Here is a 21,503-nt window from a genome sequence, read left to right as displayed (position 1 = left end):
AATAAGAGTTAGTATGGCCATCGTTACTGATCTACTACTACTTCCCAAAGAAGCCAAATAATATTTTTCTGAGGTTTTTCAGTTGCCTCTGGGTCAGTCTATAATGTTGTAAGTACTGTTAGTAACAGTGGGATTTACATGAATTTTGCAAAGGTTAGCATCATTTATGAACAGGAACACTCACTGCACTCCACAAATAAAAAGTAGTGGTATGTACTCGAATGCCACTTTCCTACTCTTGGTATTTCATTATTGTATCTATTCAGGCATGCCTGTTGTATGTGACCCAGGAACTATGTATTCGTATTTAAGATACTAGGGTGTCATGCACTGTCCCTGCCTCCTTTGTCCTACTGTTTTCCCACACCTCCTTGGAACATACCGATCAGCAGTTCTAGGAGACACTGCCCACCCACCACCCTGCTGCTTATTTGCTGGGCTCTGTTTTGTTTCTCTTTCCATTCTTCCCCCACATGATTTAGGAGTAAATCCAGATTAATCTGAGTTAATCATGGAGATGCTGTTCTAATGATTTTGTTGAGATGTTTGGAAAATATTCTGCGGTACTTCTGGGAGAGATCTCAGTGATAAACTATTGTGACATGAGAAGACAAAAGGAGAGATTGTCTCTCTTATGCTGGACTTTTTCACGTTTGTATATCATACCAATTTATAGCTTGTGGCCCTGAAGGGCAGTAGTCTGAAGATACCAGCAGACAAAATGGGAAGAGCCTGGCTCAGAGGGGACTCCCGTCGTTGAGCTGCACAACTCCATCTGGACCTGTTCTCGGCTAGGACTTTCTATTACCGTGGTAATAATGATTGCTTATTTATCCTTAGGGCTGTCTGTTATTTCAGCTGAAAGCATTCCAGCTGGTACAGACAAGTACTTCATTCTAAATGTTCATGTTCTATATAGTGATTTCAGGGAAGAATGATTTCTTTTGACAAGTTAACACAAGAATAGTTATTTGTATCAGCCCCGCTTCTAATGAAAAACAATTCTACCCCAACCAAGAGGATTGTGATGGTAGATGTATTACAGTGGTGTGGGCCAGAAACAAGGGATCCTGAAGCACCTAGAGACTAGCATCACCCAGAAACTGTGAGCATTCTAGGTCGTAAAGGGGCAAAGATGGAAACTAGTGTCACCAGAGCCCAATAAGAGCTGCTCTCATGGAGGAGAGACCACCTCCTGGAAGATACTGTCCCTCCAAGAATCGTGGCACCGAATTGCTGGTGCTTCCCTTTGGAGAACGCAACCAGATGTGATCTGCAGGTTAGCCCAGGTGGGCGCAGAGAAAGCGGAGAGGAGGTCTGGGTGGAGCCAATGGATAATAAGCAGCACAGTATTTGTTTGTTTGTTTGTTTTTTAATTTTTGTAAATTCCTATGTAAAGTCCCAGTATTAGAAATAAACATTCTACTAGTTGAAAGTTAAGTATTTCTACTTCATTGTGCTTTTGTGTCGTCGTAAGTAAATTCCTTTTGGAACTGAGCCCTATGCCAGGTATGTCTTTGTTGACATGCGTGAAGCAGACATTATGTTAAATGACATTATTCAGATATCCCTCTGTGGAGTTTCCTGTTACACGTGTTGTGAGATAAGCAGCTCTGTATTCTTCCAAATAGCCGGTTGTCCCTGCATCGTTTGATTAATTTGCCCTTTTTCTTGTCCACCTGATAGGGCATTTTTAGCAGGTACTTAAATATTATGAGTAGTGGCTGTTGCTTTTCATCTGCTTGAGGCAACTTTTCTGCATTCTTCCAGTAAGATATAGCCCATCCTTGTGAACACAAGAGTTGACATTTATCCCAGATGATACCATCTCTTCCTGGACCTGCATTTTTATTGATCCAGGAATGGCTATTTGTTACAAAATAGGCCAATGAGAACTTACCCTAGAATATTTTTCACAAGTCACCATGACCAGATAGTTTGTGTCCTTGTTGCTGTGAGAAGTCCTATCAAGAAAATATGTCTGCAAGGGAGAAGATGATAGGGATAAGTGCTGTAAAGTAAAACGAAAGTAGGAAAAGTTGTCAGAAGTTCGCTTCTACATAGCATGGAGATGGAACGACCTTACTGGGAAGGCTATAGTGGAGGGAGTGAACCATTTGGTTATCTGGAGAGTGTGCATGCACACGTGCGCATGTGTGTGTGTCTGTAATACATGTACATATATAACCAAGAGTTTTACGTACCTATGATTTTGTTTCCTGAAACAACACCCTAATTACCTGTAAAATACTTTGATATTTTATTTTGTATTATACCACATTCTGTCAAAAGAAATGCTTGTTCCCATTTACTAAACTGATTGCACAGCCCATGAATGGGTCATCTCCCAGAACTTAAACACCAGTGTTCAAGTGCAAAATCAGAAAAGGAATGGCTGGGTCATAGGTACAGTTTTCTGAAATGACTAAGTGATGTACGTTCCCAGTGCCTAGATAGTGTTTCCTGGTAACCCCCTAGAACCTCTCTTCTGGGAATTGGGCCCATTTTCTGTGTGGAATGTGGCCTCCCCTTGCCTGGTGTGCCCTGTCACATCACATCCCGCCTGTACTTGGCAAGGAAAGGTAGAGCCGTAGCCACTGGAAAGGTTCAACCCGTGGGTATCCTAGATGCCCTCAACCAACCTACTTGTTGCCCCCAGTAGGGAACTGCAGTTGTAGCTGCCCTAGCCCTACCCCTTCGACCTCCGTGTTTCTGTGGATGGCTTAGCCTGTTCTGATTCCTGTTATTTCCACGGAACCTTCATGGGCCACTGAGCGATGGGACACTATGTAATCTCCATCTCCTTCTTCTTTCCCACCTGCCCCTCGTTTCAGACTCTGCACATCCCCAGGCTTCTCTTTCAGACAAGGAGGAATTGATATCTGCTCTTAGACATCACTTTTCAAGAGCAAGGTCCTGTCAGATACTTAGCGAGTTGGAAAAGTGATGCTATCTTGCTTGCTCTGCCATATCTGGAGTCCATAGTTTGGGATGGTTGATCCTCCCTGGTTCCATTTCCTTATATACAAAGTGGGAATAGTTATCCCCATCTGAAAGAGCAGGCCTTCGTTTCAGCTTACTTGCTGTGACACACAGACCAAAAATTCTTGTCTAACCACAACCATCCTCCGCCCCAACCCCGCCAAAGAAATTCATTCACATCCTGAGAGGACAGCAGGGGAGTTTAGAACTGCTTGAACTCCAGGCCCTAGTGAAGGCATGTCATGTTCTGTGGGGTGTCCAACCACATTCTTTAAATTAGAAAAGAACTTGGAGAAGCATGGCAACTGTGACTAGTGCCCAGGAGCTAGTGGGACTTCCTTAGCCTTCCTACGACTGGGTGCTCCTGTGCTGTTGGTCCATACCAGCTGCGCAGGTTGGGAGAAGAGCGCATAAATATTCTTCGGAATGTAACAGAGGAATCGTCTTCTCCCCTGTCTCTCAGTTGCCTCTCCTAAAATAACTGTTGGTTTTTAGTTCAGCATGTATCCTAGGCCTTTTTCCATGCATTTTAATCATATTTGTTTACCTACAGAGAAGTTATAATAGACACTTAAGGGCATTTGACTTTAGCAAATCAGAAATCCTGTCGGAATATTAAAATTCTATATTGCAATCAAAAGTATCCATGCCGTTTCCAAATAATATGTTGTTGCCTGGAATTAGACAACTTTAAAGCCATTGTGCCCAGTGCTTTGCAAGCTGTATTTGTAATTGCTACTGAAGAGAAATAAACCACGTAATTTTTAATAGCCTATGGATGAACAACTATTATTGTTTATGCTTCTTGGAGTTTTCTCTTTCCAGATGATTTAGTGATTTGTGTAGATATTCTACCTTACTATAGTTTGAAACATTGAAAAATTCCTATAAAATGTGTCCAAAAGTTTTAAAACTGCTAATGTTAGTGGTTGTGATGAAAAACACACTTGAACCTTAGTAACTTTAGGGGAGTAGATACTGTAGAAGGCTGTGAAAAACTTTTACCTATGAAACAGCATGTTTACCTATGAAACAGCCACCTGGGTGGCTCAGTGGGTTAAAGCTGCTGCCTTCGGCTCAGGTCATGATCCCTGCGTCCTGGGATCAAGCCCCGCATCGGGCTCTCTGCTCAGCAGGGAGTCTGCTTCCTCCCTTCTCTCTCTGCCTGCCTCTCTGCCTACTTGTGATCTCTCTCTGTCAAATAAATAAATAAAATCTTGAAAAAAAAAAAAAAAGAAACAGCATGCTGTTAATTTGGTAGGTAAGGATGAGAAAATAATAATGCTTAGAAAATATAAATAAAATGGCTTTAATATTACACAGGAGTCATAGACTTATATTCTCTGAAGTGTGTTTTACAATTTTACTTCTATGGGAAAATTAATGAAATAATAATACTGCTCCCTATTGTTCTCCATAAGTGGGTTGTAGTTTTGTCTCTGGCATTTGGTTTGGCTTCTTCTGTTTCCGTGTTCTTTTTGGAAATACACACCCGTGCACACAGTATTAGGATAACTACATACTGTAAACTCCCACTTTTCGCTTCACAATATGTGATTAACATTTTGTCTGTGTTGGTTTTTCTGCCCTTATGTGTTCATTTTTAATGACTGCCCAGTATTCTCTCATGGATCAATACCATTTTATCTATAACCTATTGATACTCAGGTGGCTTCCAATATTTTTATTATTATAAATTAACATTGTGGAGGAATGCCTTTGGGCATATACCTTTCTGCACTCCTCCAAGTTTTCTTCTTTGGATTTCTTTCTAAAACTGTAATTTCTGGATTAAAAAGTAAGTTCATTTTTGCTTCTGATGAAATTGACTCCAGAAAGGCTATGTGAATTTCAGATCCATCCAAAGTTTGGAAATGTGAGTTTTCCAAACATATTTCCATAATGAGTCCTGTTCTTTTACAGGCTTTTCCAACCGAATCTAATAGTCCTTGAATTGATTTTCTAGAGACATTGAGCAGTTCTACACTATTGACTGCTCATCTTCAGTTTCTTGCTTAGTGTTAGCTCATGTCCTCAGATTCGTTTTATTTTTATTTATAATTTATTGACTTTGTAAGTGTCTAGTTCGATTAACATCAGGCTGGGTTTGTGAAAAGATAAGCTGTAGGTGGTCTTGGGCTCTTGGACACCAGGGCACAGGGTTCCTCTAGAGCAGAGCGCACAGGCCTCATCCAGATCTCTTCGCAACATGGGCAGGCCCAGCAGGGGAAGCAAGAGAGGAAGAATGACTTGGCCTTTTGCTGGGCCTACCGGCTACCCGCCCCCCCCCCCCGCCGCCCCCCTTCCTGAAAGGCTGGCTGCAGCTGTCAGAGCTCTGGTGTATGCAGTGGTAGGACCTGCAGTGCCTTTGGTTCCTTGGCCTTGTTTTATTTGAGGTGCTCATTTTATAATAGTTGGTCATAGAAATACACAATATTTTCTTGATTTATGTGCTCTTGGTAGTAAGAATCTATATAGTTTATCTCTATAGCAACAATGAGAACTAAACATAATGGTTTTTTTTTTTTTTACTTTATAACATATTATTCCACATTAATATGATTCCCTTTCTCATTATTTTGAAGCACCCTCAAATTTGTCTATGGAAGGGTTCTTTTTGAAGTCAAGACTTCACAAATTCAGACTTTTAAATAAGCTTTGTCTGCTGTTGGTGTCCTGTCATCTCAACATTAAAATTTTGAAACTTGTGATTTTTGAACTTTGATAGTTCAAATTTTATATTTCAGTTAGGAATACTTACACACAGGTATGTATTCATTGCAGTATAGGAAGTAAACATCTATTCTTCCCAACTGTCTAGACACACCATCAGTTACCCTTGGAGGCCCATTTCTTTCTACCTTTTACAGATTGTACCATTATCATACACTAAATTCTTAACATGATATTAGGACTTTACATGTTTTCTTTTTCACAACTCAGAACTAAAATATTTAGATTATTATAGCTGTTAAAGACACTTTGGTTCAGCTTCAGTCTGCCTTTCACAAAATGTTTGCCTCTTACTATTCTACATAAAATTTACATTTTTTTTCTAGCAACAGAACAAAAAAATGTGAAAACACAAAAGTTTGTGGAGATTTTGTTTGGAATATTGTGTCATAATATACTTCATCTTTTTATTTAGGAAAATGATTTGTTCCTCTTTATTACTTGAAGCTTTTAAATTATTATTCACTGAAGTTCAAAAGTTTCCTTCATACAGACTATACATTTCTTGTTTATGCCTAGGTTTTTTTTTCTCTGAACACATAAACCTCCTGACTATATTATCATCATGAACATATGGGAGGAATTTTAGAGATTGTTAAAATATATTTACCAATAAAGATTTTCATTATGTACTATTCAATAAAGAGATAGTCACAAAGCATCATGCTCTTTATAAAAATGCCAGAGTTTGCACTTAAAGTTAACTCCAAGAGGAGGGGGTCTTCTTTTGGATTATATTTTTAGAGTTTTTCCATTTTTAATGTTTATATAATTATCCCAAGCAAACGTATTTTGCAGCCCAAGAGAAATCTTGATGATCATGGATATGACATTTTAAAATTGTTGGCCTCTGTTTTTAGCTTTTCTTAAATGTTTTACCTATGTTCATAAATGATGTATCGGTGATATACATTTGTTTGTGGTAGTTTTCTGTCAGTACAGGCACAGGCTATGATTAAAGCCCATTTTTAAACCCTGTCCTTAGGGATTGTAAAAACAACACCTACAGGGAGAAGAGATTGTTTTGGGCAGCTCAGAAGGAGGGGCCATTGAGGCTAATGGGCACTGAATCTAGAACTGTAAAGAATGGGACCTCTGATGACACCAGGAAGGTAAGGCACAGCTCTTTGCTCTGTACATGTTCGGTTCCATGTTGTCTCCAGCCTCCTGAGCTGGGAGGCTCTGGCCTTTATCCTTTGGACACCTGGTTCTGGACAGAGAACTAGAAAGAAAGTTTGTGTTCTTTTGGGTTCTATGGAATTTGGTAGTCAGAAAGAAAAAGAGTTGTAATTGGATTGCAGTGGGCCATGTTCACAATCTCCAAATGCTTCTCAATTGGGCATATGAGTATGTGTAGTTTTGAGCCTGCCTGGGACTTACCCTCAGAGAAAGGCCTTTGAGGATAGGCTGTGCCATGTGTCTGCTGTTTCAAGGTGGAGGGAATGGTGCACCGGAGAGGATGAGGACTGGCACCCAGCAGGAGCTGAGCTGTGATTGCCTCTGTCACTTTCTTTGAGGAGAGCTCCCCATATGCAGTAAAATGTATGGGTCTCCATCCCAGAAGGTCTCTCTCTCTCTCTCTCTCTCTTTTTTTTCCCCCAGAAGGTCTCTTCTTTAGCTGCATATGCCAGGGAGTGAGGCCCATGACTGTGACTGAGGAGAGCTGTTAAAGGCTGTCCGATAGGAGCTGGGGCCGCGGGGTCTTGGTGGTCTCTAGTGAGACACCATCAAGGAGCGTAGACTTCAGTCAGTCTGGTCTGCATACACGTCCAGACTCTATCACTCAGCACATTTGTGGCTCTACACAGGTGACTTAAACACCGAAATCCTCGGTTTCTCCCTCACTAAAAAGTGAATGACAGCAGTAACTACTTTATGGGGTTGTTGTAAGATTTAAACATAAAATATGTAAGTTCATTCATCAATCAATAGATGTGAATCAGACAGTTTTGCAGTTGATTAGGATTTATTTGAAAATGAAACACAAAACTCTGTTGGAGAGTGATGTGACCAAGATGGTGAAGTAGGGGAGCCCACCTACCCCAGGTGAGAGCCACAGTTACACACTTTACTCATAAATAAAAATAGATCCAGCAAAGCTCAGGTGTCCACTTACCAAAATTCAGCAACAGTGGAAAACAAAAAAAAAAAAACACCAAACCCTGAGAATAACTTTTCAAAAAGAGGAGGACAGCTTCATTTTGCCCCCCGATCCCACCTGCCCTGGCTGGCGCTGCTCAGTGCCCACAGGGAACTCCCAGCCAGAAAGGTTTCTCTCTGGGAAAGGAAGAGCCAGGTGAGCACCCAGCTTTCTGAGCCTTCCAGGTCCCCGAGCAAAGGACCTCCTTTGGTTTTGCTCCACCCAGACACTGGCAAAGCTAAAGCATGTGCAGATGGCTAGGAACAAGGACAAGCAGGAGCTACCAGTGTCAGCACGTGGCGGTACCGACTATAGTTCCCGGGGACCCGCCCTGCAGAGGCCCCAGGCAGCTCTGGTCACCAAAGAAACCAATGGGCACTCAGTACTGTAGTGATGTGGGAACGTCTTGCACACTCGTCCCACCTTGTCCACATACATCTGCGCGTCTGCGTGTCTGCCCAGGTGGTAGGAGACCCAGGCGAAGTTGCCCCAGGTGACCAGACTTCGGGTGTCCGCTTGCTCCGGGCGCTCCCGCCGGATCAGCTCCTCCGCCCGCCGCAGGCACTGCAGCGCCGCCTCGTGCTGACCACGCAGGTGTTTGATGTAGGCCAAGAAGTTGTACATCGTAGCTTTGCGCTCTGTGTTTACCGACTCCATCTGGTGACACACTCTATCTTCTAGATCGCCTAAGACACCGTCTTCCTGAGGTAAGTTCCACGTGAAATGGCATTTCAGCTGTGGAAGGGTTTTCTCCAGAGAATCCTTGTTGACCTCACTGTGGAGAAAATAAACACGGTCACTGGGACACGCACCCGCGAGGCACGGCACCGGGGACGCGGTGACAGGTTGTGTCAGCTCGCCAGGCTGTGAGGTGCCCGAGCTCCCGTTAAACGTTCGGTCTGGGTGCGTGTGGGACGGCGTCCCCAGGAGAGATGAGCCGCTGACTCGGTGGGCTGAGGGAAGCAGACCGCCCTCCCCCGGTGTGGACGGGCCTCCTGCGTCTGCGGAGGCCCCAGTCGAGCCCAGAGGCAGAGGAAGTGTGAATTCTGTCTGTCTGTCTGTGTGAGCTGGACACTGGCCTTTTCCTCTCCCTGGACTGGAGCTTATGTCGTCGGCGTTCCTGGTTCTGAGGTGTTCAGACTCGGACTGGAGCCTCTGGCTTTATCCCTCCAGGTCTCGGGCCTTAGGACTCCGACTAGAATCACGCTCCTGCTCTCTCCTGGGTCTGTAACTTGTGGCCCGTGGACCGTGGTTATGATGCTCAGCTTCCATATTGTGTAAGTCAATTTCTGATAACAAATCTGTCTCTTTTTCATTTTTTTGTGTGTATATATAGTATATGTTATATACTATATATACATCTTATATATAGTATACAACGTATATATACTATACACACACATACATATTTTTTAAAGCAGCAGTAGGTGAGGATCTTTATTTTAACCTTGATTTTACTGGAGAGTAGGAAAAAAAGTAGGTAAAAATAAGTGCGCTTAGAATTTATTGTAGAATGCATAAAAAAGAGGGTTCAAATTCTCAGTGAGGGAAACCAAAAACTATGTCCAATTGTATAAAGGCTCCTCCCTTGCAAGAAATGGGATGTCGGTTTCCATGGCAATAGTCTTTATTTGGGCCCAGCCACTCCTCTAGAACTGGACACAAGAGACAGTGCTGCTCTAGGCCAAGGCTGGCCAGGATTCAACAGTTCCCTGCTGGGCATTCAGCTGTACCCCCAGCCTTTCGGGAACCAGCAGACAATTCAGGGTTGGGGGGGGCACCTCACTGAAGTCTGCTGCTTTTACAGCCAGTGTAGCTTATGAGACGCCTTCCCAGAATTCCCCTTCTGCATGAGGAAAGAGTCAAGTTTCTGACCCTCCCTCACAAAGGAGATGGGAATGCCAGGCCCTCTGTCTTGCCTGGGTACTGGCATAGCCAACAGTCTTCCTCTGCACACAGGTAATCGGATGAGACCACGAGGAAAGCATACGAATGCACGCCTTGGAGTGGGTGAGAAGAGCCAGACGGTTGCTGCATGGAGAACGACACTACGGGTTTTCCCCAGCTGGGAGGTGACTATTTGAATATTTTCATTCGCTCAGGAGGGTGAAGATCTTTGTCCCCAGCCAGCCTCGTCCTAGTGCCCCTTACACACAGTCAGGGAGGCGGTGGTAAGAACCACCCCGTTCAGTAGCAGCAGCTGCTGACTGGGCCCTGGGCTCAGCGCCTGGCCTGGAATAGGGCCAAGGGTGGGCCAGCTCCTCCTCAGAGCTACCCCAGGCTGTTGAGAATAGTGCGGTATGACTGTATCATTTACCCACTGTCCCTAGATACTGTCCTGAAGAGAAACTTGGGGAAGGAGTATCACCCTTAGTCACACATGCAAACCACACACTTACTTCAATCCTGAGTTGAAATTTTAAAAAAATTTATTATAACATCACTATCAAGAGCACATATTTACTGGAGTATTGTGATTGAGAATATATATAAACACAGGGCTGAAGCCAAGAGGAAGACAAAGAATATTCTAGGGTTAGTCCAAAGGTGGTCTTTCAGGGGCTCCAGAAGGCGAGATGGCAATGGGGCAGAGGCCGGGACAGCTGTTGGCAGGCAGCAGCCAGCAGTGAGAAGGGCGGAGCGGGGAGAGCTGATGAACAGAGTGTGAACTGAGAAACAGCCAGGGCCACGCAGGCCCGACGCGCTGTGTCCATGGGTGATTTCACTGTAAGGCCCACAGGCTAGAGGAGTGTGTGTGGCTGAGATGGAAAGGGGAGGCAGATACGAGGAAGCAACCCTACAAATATACCCTAAAGCAATCCTGGGGCTTCCCGGGTTCCCTGACTGTGCTCCTGGCCCTCTGCTGCGTTTCAGCTCAGGGTTCCGGGAGCTCTGGGAGTGTGGTTGTGCCCTCGGCCTCACTGCCTTCTTCAAGCTCAGCCAGCGGCAGGAAAAAGCTGCTTATGCCCGTGGGGCTGCTCCTTAAGAGGTAGCCCAGCCCCTTCTCGTAACATGCGGCTGCCTGCAGCAGCTCTCCATTCAGCTTGTGGATTAATCCTTGGAGATACCAAGAATTCGGTGCGTTTTGCGGAGGCTGATTTCCAGCCAAGTTCTGTGGTGGGTATTTTGTCTTTCCTTCCTCTGTTGATTTTGCACTTGTGGGCAAACCCTCAAAATCACGTTGGGTAGCAGTGTCTTCTGTCGCATGACTCCCCTGAAAGTTGCGATAGTGCTGGGGGGGTTGTTGCCTCCGGATGCTGGGGAGCTCCTTACTGCAAGCTAGCTGATGGTAGTCTTCTGTTTCCAGGAGCTCATCAGAGTATGCACACAGCGGATCTACTCCCTTCTCAATAGCTTTAATCACATAGTCAACAGCACACTTCTTTAGTTCTCCAATCTTCTCTCCATTCCTACTAGCTTCGGATTCTCCTGTGTTCTGAATTTGTTTGACCTTTGCCCTATAGCAGCACGCAATCTGGTGACAGAAGTAACCATTGTTTGGAATGGATTTCGATGCCTTTAGAAACAGTTCAATAGCTTTATCTAGATCACCTTTTTTTTGATAAAACGTGGCTGCACTGCAAAGGACATCTGCTTGGCAAGGCGTGTCCTCCAGGGCCTCCAGGACCAACCGCTCCCCGTCAGCTTCTTCATTCATCTTCTGCAACTTCAAAGCCAAGAGCACCTTGACGTACTGATTGTCGGGATTCAGCTCCAGGGCCTGCTTCAGAGCATCCCCGGAGCACGGCTTCTGTGGTTTATTATCCAGACAGTACGTGGCGATGGCCAGCCCTGAAGAGAATTCCGGGTTGTCGGGCTTCTCCTCCAGAGCTTTCTCAAAACACACCTTGGCCCTCTCGCTGTGCTGTGCTCCACACTTCAGCCATGTCCACCCTTCTTCGCAGTCAAGTTCGGGACACTCCACACTATATGGGTTTGAAAACTTCTCGCAGACTCGTCTCACCTTGTCCACATACATCTGCGCGTCTGCGTGTCTGCCCAGGTGGTAGGAGACCCAGGCGAAGTTGCCCCAGGTGACCAGACTTCGGGTGTCCGCTTGCTCCGGGCGCTCCCGCCGGATCAGCTCCTCCGCCCGCCGCAGGCACTGCAGCGCCGCCTCGTGCTGACCACGCAGGTGTTTGATGTAGGCCAAGAAGTTGTACATCGTAGCTTTGCGCTCTGTGTTTACCGACTCCATCTGGTGACACACTCTATCTTCTAGATCGCCTAAGACACCGTCTTCCTGAGGTAAGTTCCACGTGAAATGGCATTTCAGCTGTGGAAGGGTTTTCTCCAGAGAATCCTTGTTGACCTCACTGTGGAGAAAATAAACACGGTCACTGGGACACGCACCCGCGAGGCACGGCACCGGGGACGCGGTGACAGGTTGTGTCAGCTCGCCAGGCTGTGAGGTGCCCGAGCTCCCGTTAAACGTTCGGTCTGGGTGCGTGTGGGACGGCGTCCCCAGGAGAGATGAGCCGCTGACTCGGTGGGCTGAGGGAAGCAGACCGCCCTCCCCCGGTGTGGACGGGCCTCCCGCGTCTGCGGAGGCCCCAGTCGAGCCCAGAGGCAGAGGAAGTGTGAATTCTGTCTGTCTGTCTGTCTGTCTGTGTGAGCTGGACACTGGCCTTTTCCTCTCCCTGGACTGGAGCTTATGTCGTCGGCGTTCCTGGTTCTCAGGCGTTCAGACTTCTGGAGCCTCTGGCTTTATCCCTCCAGGTCTCGGGCCTTAGGACTCCGACTAGAATCACGCTCCTGCTCTCTCCTGGGTCTGTAGCTTGTGGCCCGTGGACCGTGGTTATGATGCTCAGCTTCCGTATCGTGTGAGGCAGTTCTTCAGTGTTTTAATATCTATTGAATTTTTAAGTTGTTTAATAGACTATAAAGTCTAATATTTAAATATAGAGACTTGGATGCCTGGATGGCTCAGTCCATTCAGCATCCGCCTCCGCCTCAGGTAATGATCCCGGGGTCTTGGAATCGAGTCCCACATCAGGCTCCTTTCTCAGTGGGGAGCCTGCTTCTTCCTCTGCCTGAAGCTTCCCCTGCTTGTGCCTTCTCTTTCTCTCTCTCTCTCTGTGACAAATAAATAATATCTTAAAAAAATTTAGAGGCTTATAACTATATTATTGTTTTGATATCATAATTGTATTTTATTGCGTGTAGAGTCCCTACTTGGGAACATAAACTTAATTACTTTATTCCCAATGGGGGAAAATGCCTTGCTGCAAAATAAAATATGTGCTGCAAAATGTGACAGATGCTTCTTCTGACAGGTTAGGACTTCAGTCCTGAATTCCGAAAATACTTGAGTAAAGACCATTCCCTTTCCTGTTCTTCCCTCTTGAATGAACAAATAAAATTAGTAAAATAAACCAAAACAGCAGAGACTTAAGTAAATCAAACATTAAAAAAAATTTAATTCATGAAATACATTGCAGTATGGATATATGTTTGAATATACATAGAAAACATACCTGGAAGGATTCCTATTAAACTGTTAACAGGTTGCCATGGGGGTGTGGAATTGGGTTAGGGTGAGGAGAAGTGCTCTCATTTTTAAATCCATATGCTTCTGTTTGTTTAAAATTTTACAATGAGAATTCATCACTTTTGTAATATAACCATAGAAATTTAAAAATAAAAGTAGTAACAATAAATAAAAAATATACATGCATAATAGCATCAAGGCAGTGGCAGTGTGGAGAATCAAGTCACATGGCGCACTTTTCCACTAATACTGTGGCGGTAAATATAATTGTAGATGATGATCAAAGAAACAACAGCAGAGAAGCCACTTTCAGTAGGATCTCAATTTAAAAAGCCCCCCCAGGCATAAGCGCCCTTAAGCAGTAGACCCTCCAAGGTGGATATTCAAACCAAAAGCAGGGCTTAACTGTTCCTGGAAGATCTACAGGAAAACTTGTTTGTCTGAAACCTTCAGGCAAAAGAAAAAGCTACACAGAAGTAAGTTTGGGATACTATAGGAGTTAACCAAAGGCCAGAAATTGGGGGTACGAGAACCACCCAGCCCAAACCCAAAATCAAATCACTGAAACCTTGGTAATCTATGGATGTAGAATGGGGACATCTACTTTACCCACTTTTTAAAATCATTTTTCGCAATTTCTCAATCTGCTTTCTGTCTTAATTTTAACCTAAAAATTCTGCAATTTTAGTTGGAGTAAAATGAATTCCATTTAGGTTAGGTTTATTCTTCTACTTAAAAGACCAGAAAATCTTGAGACTAATGATTTTCCATTGTTTATTTTTTTTCTCAAAACTGTTTCTAGTTATGCAGTGAACATTTTGGGGAGATAATATCTCTGATTTCTCATGGATCCCTAAAGTCCTATATTTAAGGAAATCCTTTTCCCCCTGTTTTAGTTTTTTTCTCCTTTTATTGAAGTCATCATAGATGGCAGACTTTTTACTGTTACGAACTTTTTCTTTCAATGAAAGAGAATCTTTAAGTGACTCTCAGGCTAATGGTTAAATATCCTCATCAGAGTCAGAAACCATAGGATCCATCTTTTGCAAGCTGCATAGTTAAGAGCTTAACTAATATAATTTTGCATTCCTGAAAGAGGGTTCTTGACCTAGGTGTCAAAGGCTTATGCAGAATTTTGCTCACTGCGTAAGTGAGCAATATGGGAAATTTGACAAAATTTAATCAGAAAATTATTATTATTTAAAGATTTTATTTATTTATGGGCGGGGGTGGGCAGAAGGGGAGGGAGAGGGATAAGCAGACTCCATCCGAGCTGAACTCAGAGCCAGACATGGACTCAGTCCTGTGACCCTGAGATCATGACCTGAGCCGAAATCAAGAGCCAAACACTTAATTGACTGACCCACCCAAGTGCCCCTAATAAGAAAATTACTATAAATAACAGAGATAAAGGGGATATAGTCCTAATGACCATACCATTTTTGAAAGACACAACATCTGGAATGTTTTTGTTTCCAAATGGATTACAGTATTTTAATTAAAAAAAAAAAACCCAAAGGTTCATCCCATTTAGGATGATGCCTGGTCTACAGTAAACATTCAGGGGCACCTCGGTGGCTCAGTGGGTTAAAGCCTCTGCCTTCGGCTCAGGTCATGATCCCAGAGTCCTGGGATCGAGCCCCACATCGGGCTCTCTGCTCAGCAGGAAGCCTGCTTCCTCCTCTCTCTCTGCCTGCCTCTCTGCCTACTTGTGATCTCTCTCTGTCAAATAAATAAATAAAATCTTAAAAAAAAAAATTCAGCAGAAATTGCCTCCATAATTAACAATAAGAATATATGAGCCCCAGGGGTGCCTGGGTGGCTCAGTGGGTTAAAGCCGCTGCCTTTGGCTCAGGTCATGATCCCAGCGTCCTGGGATCGAGCCCCCCATCGGGCTCTCTGCTCAGCAGGGAGCCTGCTTCCTCCCTTCTCTCTCTGCCTGCCTCTCTGCCTACTTGTGATCTGTCTGTCAAATAAATAAATAAAATCTTAAAAAAAAAAAAAGAATATATGAGCCCCAAATGGGAAGAAATTTCCTATTTAAAAGCAATTTCCTAGAGCATGTACTTAAGTAGAAAGTCGAAGCTCACAGAGAGCAGCAAGGGACTCTGCATTTTCTGGATCTAGCCTCTGGGCCTGCTCATAGTACTTGACAGCTTGCCTCCGGCTCCCTCCAGCTTGTAAACAAACTCCAGGGCACATAAACTCTGCACGTCTGAAGCATCACGACCAAGTCTATTTACAGCCAGTTTCTTCAGAACACTTACCAGTTTGGGACGGAGCGATGACTGGTCGCTGATCTTTAAGGCCTCTAAATAATGGCGCATGGCAGTACTTTCTGATTTACGGTGAAATTCCTGAAAGCGGCCATAGTAGTAGTGGATCTGATGTTTGTTATCATCATTATCATTATCATTATGTTCTCCAGATGAAGGGCTTTCTGGAATACCTCTTCAGCTTTGCTACACTGGCCTGCCTCGACATACATGCTGGCCAGGTCCGTGTAGACAAATGGGAACTTGGAGTCTCGTTGCACAGCTGCTTCGAAATGAGATACAGCTGTTGTCATAAGCCTGTCCATTCTCACTTTATCCTCCCCTGTAGGTCTGTTGTCCGCAGCCTTCTTGATTTCAGTCATTTGTGCCCTACAGCAAAGTCCCATCTGGTGATGCAGAAACGAAGACATTGGTGTCACCTTCAAGGCCTTTTTCAAAACTTCAAGAGCTTTGTCCCAGGAATTTTTTCTCCTGTAGAATTTGGCTGTGTAACGAAGGACATGAGGTTGGGAAGATACCTGGTCCAGGATTTCTTCAATATACTTTTCCCCTTCATCTTCTGCTTATACATCTTGAAGCTTCAGCGCTAATAAAACCTTAATGTAGTCATTACCTGGATTCAGGGTGACAGCCTTCCTCAGTGGGCCCAGAGAAAAGCTCTTTATACACCCGTGTCGGTCAGTATCGTCCAGCCGGTACACTGTGATGGCATAGCCGATGTTAAATTCTGGACTGTCAGGTTCTGCTTCCAGAGCCTTCTCAAAAGCCGCTTTTGCCCTGTGGTCATACTTTCCTCCAAATTTCAAGAGTGCCCACCCTTTCTCACAGTCAATCTCAGGCATTTTCAACTTGCAGTCAGAAGGACTGGACAGTTTCCTACAGACAGTCCCTATCTTGTCTAAATGCTTCTGAGCTTCCTTAAGCGGATCCATGTGATAACACACCCAGGCATAGTTTCCCCAAGTGACCAGACATCGCACTTCTTTGCCCGAGTGCTCTCGCTGCATTATGTCTTCTGCATGTTCCAAGCATTCTAGGGCATCTTCATTTTGGCCTTTTAGGTGTTTCACGTAGGCCAGTGGGTTATAAAGAGTAAGTCTGGATTCTGTGGTGACAAATTCAAGCTGCTGCTCAATTGTATCTTCCACATCAAACAGAATGTCTTCCTTCAGTAAATTCCACATAAAGCGTCATTCCAAGTCCAACAGAATGGCCTTCAAGGGGTCCTTGGGAATTTCACTGTCGAAGATAAAATCCTTTTTAAAGTTTTGAAGAAATAAGTCCATTTTTAAACCTTAAACAATTGTTCCCTGCTCAGCAACCAAACTGATTTTCGATTGGAATTTACAGTTGAAGCACTAGGCCCCTATAACTTTATATTAGTTTCCTCTGTGTACACCTATATCCTAGAAGTATTTCATTAAATTCTCATTATTTATTGCAAAATCAGTTCCGGAAAGATGGCAGGGTATATTTCCTTTTGGCCGTCACTAACTGCCAAATACCACCTATTTTTACAGAGAGAAATTTAAATGTTTTGTTTACTAGCCTTGAAAATCAAGAATCATAGATCTATATACAAACATAAAAGTCAATAACAAACATAGAAGTTCCATTTCTGTATTATGAGTAGGAAGGGAGAGAAGAACAGTGAGAAATAAGAAAAAGAACACACTGACGGAGATACGGGAGCTGCACCAATATATCATTTTTGCTGAGGGAGGAAGGAAACCCCCTAGAGAGAAAAGGCACAGAAACAGGAACAGGTCTACCAAGAGATGGGGAAAGCAGAAGTTGGAGGTAGATAAAAAGGAGAGTAACAGATTTCAAAGAAGATAAGGAAAAGGCTGAGTAATTAGCTCAGTAGGGTATTTTTTTTTTTTAAGATTTTATTTATTCATTTGAGAGAGAGAGACAGAGTTCAAGCAGGGCCAGAGGGAGAGGGAGAAGCAGATCCCCGCTGAGCCAGGAGTCGATGGTCCCAGGAACCTGAGATGATGCCTGAGGCCAAAGGCAGACGCTTAACCATCTGAGCCACCCAGGCACACCAGCTCCGTAGGCTTTGCTATAAGTGCCCTGTCCTTCTGTCCTCTGGGGTTGTGGTCAGGAGTAAAGGCTAAGACCTATTACGAACTTATCAGTGCCCTTAATATTCACTTCACATATATTTGCCAAGCTCCCTTTGTGCGAGACCCAGTATAATTTCCACAGAGCTCACTGGAAACAGGATCTCTGAAGCTAGGAAGACGAAGGGGAAAGGAAGGGAAAGGAAATATTTATTTTTTACGGATGGCCTGCTATGTGCAAGATCTTCTAAATAACACTGGGGATGGAACCCTGAATGAGACAAAGCCCTGCTTGTACAGAGCTTATACATACATAGTCACTGACAACTCAGCATTCCAGCCAAGGTCCGTGGAAGTGACCCAGAAAGTGTACACAGTCCAGGGCTGTGGACATCGATGGCTTTGATCTGGTGAGGATCTCTTCTCTTGGATTTCGTTTCCGGAACATCCTCTCCCTCTACTCTCGGTGCATATGATTTGAGATGGGCTGTTCACCATTCACTCCAGTTTGGGAAGGTACAAGATTTTCCTGCCATTCCCTGGTCCCAGTGATTTACTCAGAGATAGTCCCATTAAAATATCATTTTGCTGAAATGGGACTTTGCTAGAACTATGTCTCTTCCTTCTAAAAATTTTAAGCTGGTAGAATATCAGTTTGGATTTGTTGGTGGGCATCTTTCCAAACTTGAGGACAGCCTGCGAGAGAAGGAATCTGGCAGAGCAGAAAATGGAGCTTCGACAGGAGGAAGGACAGGATGCCCGAAATAGTGACTTAATAGCCTTTCCTGGGTCACTCTGTCTACTCCTGAACTTCTCTTCACCTAAAGAAATAACTCTCTCTTTCTTTGTTTAAGCTAGTTTTAATTAGGTGTCTATTATCTGCAATGGACAAAGTCCAGATTAATACTCCTTGTTTTACTTGTTTGTTTTGTTGATGGTGGTGGCGAGGCAGTCAGGAAAGACTTTCTGAATCTCCCACTGTGCACAATTAAGAAATATACAGGAAAAAAAAAAAATCCCTTAAGGCTTCTTTCAAACAGAGAAGTGCCCTGCTTATATGAGCAGGATACACTGTGTGTGAGAATGTGCATGCATGTTTCCCTTTCCACTGCACACAGGACCCCCACCCCGACACGTATTTATGTGAATGTTTATGGGAACTGTAGTACTATTTCCATCAAAACATTTATCGACCATGTCATGTCATCCATGCCAGGCAATATAAAGTAATGAGCAAGTAAGTTTGAAAAGGCCCTTTCTTCATGGTAATTTCATTCTGGGAGAGGAGGGAACAAAAGGAATTGAAAGAAAAGAAATATGGAAACAAATCAGTATGGAAACAAATGGACAGTGTAATAGTGAGGAGTGTTAAAAAGAAAAAAAAAATCAGTAATGGTATAACATAGTGGTGGTGGTGAGGGGAGGTACTAGAGTTAAGATTGTGAAGGAACAGCCCATGTAGACAGGGGCAATTGAAATACTTAGATCTCGACAGTGGAACACAGGCAGTCCTAAAATCTGAGGGCAGGATGGTCTAAGCCACTGCTTCTCAGCCAGGGTGCTGTGGCCTGCTTGGAGACGTCTGCTGACGTCTGGAGACAACTGTGGTCATCACACTGGAGGAACGTTACTGACACCCGCTGGGTCAAGGCCAGGGATGCTACTAAATGATTTATTCACACACAGGGAGGCCCCAACCGGCACGAGTTATCGAGCCCAAAATGTCAGTCATACTGAGGTTGAGAAACCCTGGTTTGGGCTGAGGGACCAGCGGGTGCAGAGACCCTGAGGTGAGAACAGCCGCCGCGTGGTCAGGGGACGGAAGGAAGGCAAGTGTGTGGCATGCGCAGTGAAGGGGAAGAGTGGAAGATGCGGCACGGCGGCAGCAGGGACCGAGGTGCGGGGCTTGCAGTCCATGATAAGGGATATTAATTTTACTCTCACTGTAATGGGAAACCACTAGGGAAATGAGAATGTTTGATACAGTCTTTTAAAAAAATCCCTCTGGTTGCTCTGTGGAGAATGGACAATAGGGGGGGCTCAAGAAAGGAAGTTGGCAATCTGACGGAGAAGTGTGTATTCAACAAATACTTATCCAGAGCATTTATTCAGGGCACTGTTCTTTTTTTTTTTTTTTTTTAAGATTTTATTTATTTATTTGACAGACAGAGATCACAAATAGGCAGAGCAGCAGGCAGAGAGAGGGGGAAGCCAGCTCCCTGCCGAGCAGAGAGCCCGACATAGGGCTCAATCCCAGGACCCTGAAATCATGACCTGAGCTGAAGGCAGAGGCTTAACCCTCTGAGCCACTCAGGCGCCCCACTGGGGCACTGTTCTAAGTGTTGGGATACAGCGGTGAACAGAACAGAAAAAAAAGGGAAAAAAGACCTGACTTCATATGTCTTACATTCTAATGAGGCGTCAGGGGTGGGGAGGGTGTGCCATAAGAAGACCCCCAAATAATTGAAAATATAGAGTATGTGAGATGGGTAAGAAGTAATAAGGGAGAAAAATAAAGCAGGAAAGGAGAAATGGGAGGCTGGCAGGGGATCAGATAGGTCATTAAAATGTAAATAGCATGGCCAGAGCAATCTCCCTGGAAAGCATGAAAGCAGCTATTGAGGGGGATCCGAGGGGAGAGCAAGCCAGCCAGTGCTGGGGCTGCAGTGAAGGGTTAGTGAGGTCTGGGTGGTTGTGTGTGGGACAGAGCTGACAGGTCTTTGTGACGGATTGGGTGGGGGGTAGAACAGAAGGAGAAGAGGGAATCCAGGGTAACTCTTAACACTTTGACTTTAGAAACTGAGTGGGTAACTCGAGAGGACTATTTGGAAATGTTAATTTTGACATGTCAGTTAGACCTTGAAGGGAAGAGGTCATGTATGAACTTGGATATTAATGAAGAAAATAATGGGGATGAAGAGAGGGGAGTTAGAACTAGGGATATAAAATGGGGAGTCGCCGGCGTGCACATCAACTTTAAAACCGTGAGTTCCAGAATGAAATTACCCTGGGAGTGAGCACCTAGGCAGAGAAGAAGGTCAAACGAAGCTGTACTACACTCCAGGTCAAGCAGAGTAGAAGCAGGAAAGGAGGCCAAGCAGGAGCAATGAGTGTGGGAGCTGGAAAGCACTGGTATCATGAGAAGAGCCAATATTGTTAAAATGTCCACGCTCCCCAAAGCAATCTTCAGATTTAACGCATTCACTACCCAAATACCAACAGTTCTCACAGAACTAGAACAAATAATATTAAAATTTGTATGGAACCAACAAAGACCCTGAGTAGCCAAAGCAATAACCTTGGCTATCCACAAAACCAGATTTCAAGGTTTACTACAAAGCCGTAGTCATCAAAACAGTCTGGCACTGGCACAAAGCAGACCCAGAAATCAGTGGAGCAAGATAGAGACCTCAGAAATAAACCCACGCTTACATGGCCAATTAATCTTCAATGAAAGAGGCAAGAATATACAAACGGAGAAAGACAGTCTCTTCAACAAATGGTGCTGGGGAAGCTGGAGAGCTACTTGGAAAAGAATGAAACCGGATCACTTTCTTATACTATATACAAAAACTCAAAATAGGGGTGCCTGGGTGGCTAAGTCGGACTCTTGGTTTTGGCTCAGGTCATGATCTCAGGGTCGTGGGATCCAGCCCCATGTCGGGCTCTGCACCCAGCAGAGAGTCTGCTGGAGAGTCTCTCTCTCTCCCTCTGCACCTCTCCTCTCTCACATACTTGGGCTCCTTCTCTTTCTCTAAAGAAATAAATAAAAATAAATTTTAAAAATATATATAATAATAAAATAATAATAATAT

The 21,503-nt window shown here is 44.3% G+C and overlaps 1 protein-coding gene and 1 pseudogene across 2 annotated transcripts; both read right to left on the bottom strand.

The window, feature by feature from the left end:
• Positions 1 to 10,268: 10,268 nt before the first annotated feature.
• Positions 10,269 to 16,559, bottom strand: LOC308354857 (interferon-induced protein with tetratricopeptide repeats 3-like). Its single transcript, XM_080822624.1, has 2 exons — positions 15,614 to 16,559; positions 10,269 to 12,931 (listed from the first exon to the last, which is right to left on the bottom strand). The coding sequence occupies exon 2, from the start codon at positions 12,051 to 12,053 to the stop codon at positions 10,731 to 10,733; it is 1,323 nt and encodes a 440-aa protein (XP_080678750.1). The 5' UTR covers positions 12,054 to 12,931; positions 15,614 to 16,559; the 3' UTR covers positions 10,269 to 10,730.
• LOC308355038 (interferon-induced protein with tetratricopeptide repeats 5-like) lies at positions 15,414 to 16,908 on the bottom strand (annotated as a pseudogene). Its single transcript has one exon. The product of its transcript is annotated as an interferon-induced protein with tetratricopeptide repeats 5-like (transcript).
• Positions 16,909 to 21,503: the final 4,595 nt, after the last annotated feature.

Source organism: Martes martes, assembly GCF_963455335.1.
Source record: "Martes martes genome assembly, chromosome: 14".
In the NCBI taxonomy this organism is placed as follows: domain Eukaryota; kingdom Metazoa; phylum Chordata; class Mammalia; order Carnivora; family Mustelidae; genus Martes; species Martes martes.
Note: the sequence above shows the minus strand (reverse complement) of the source record. Positions and strands in the feature narration are given on the sequence as shown.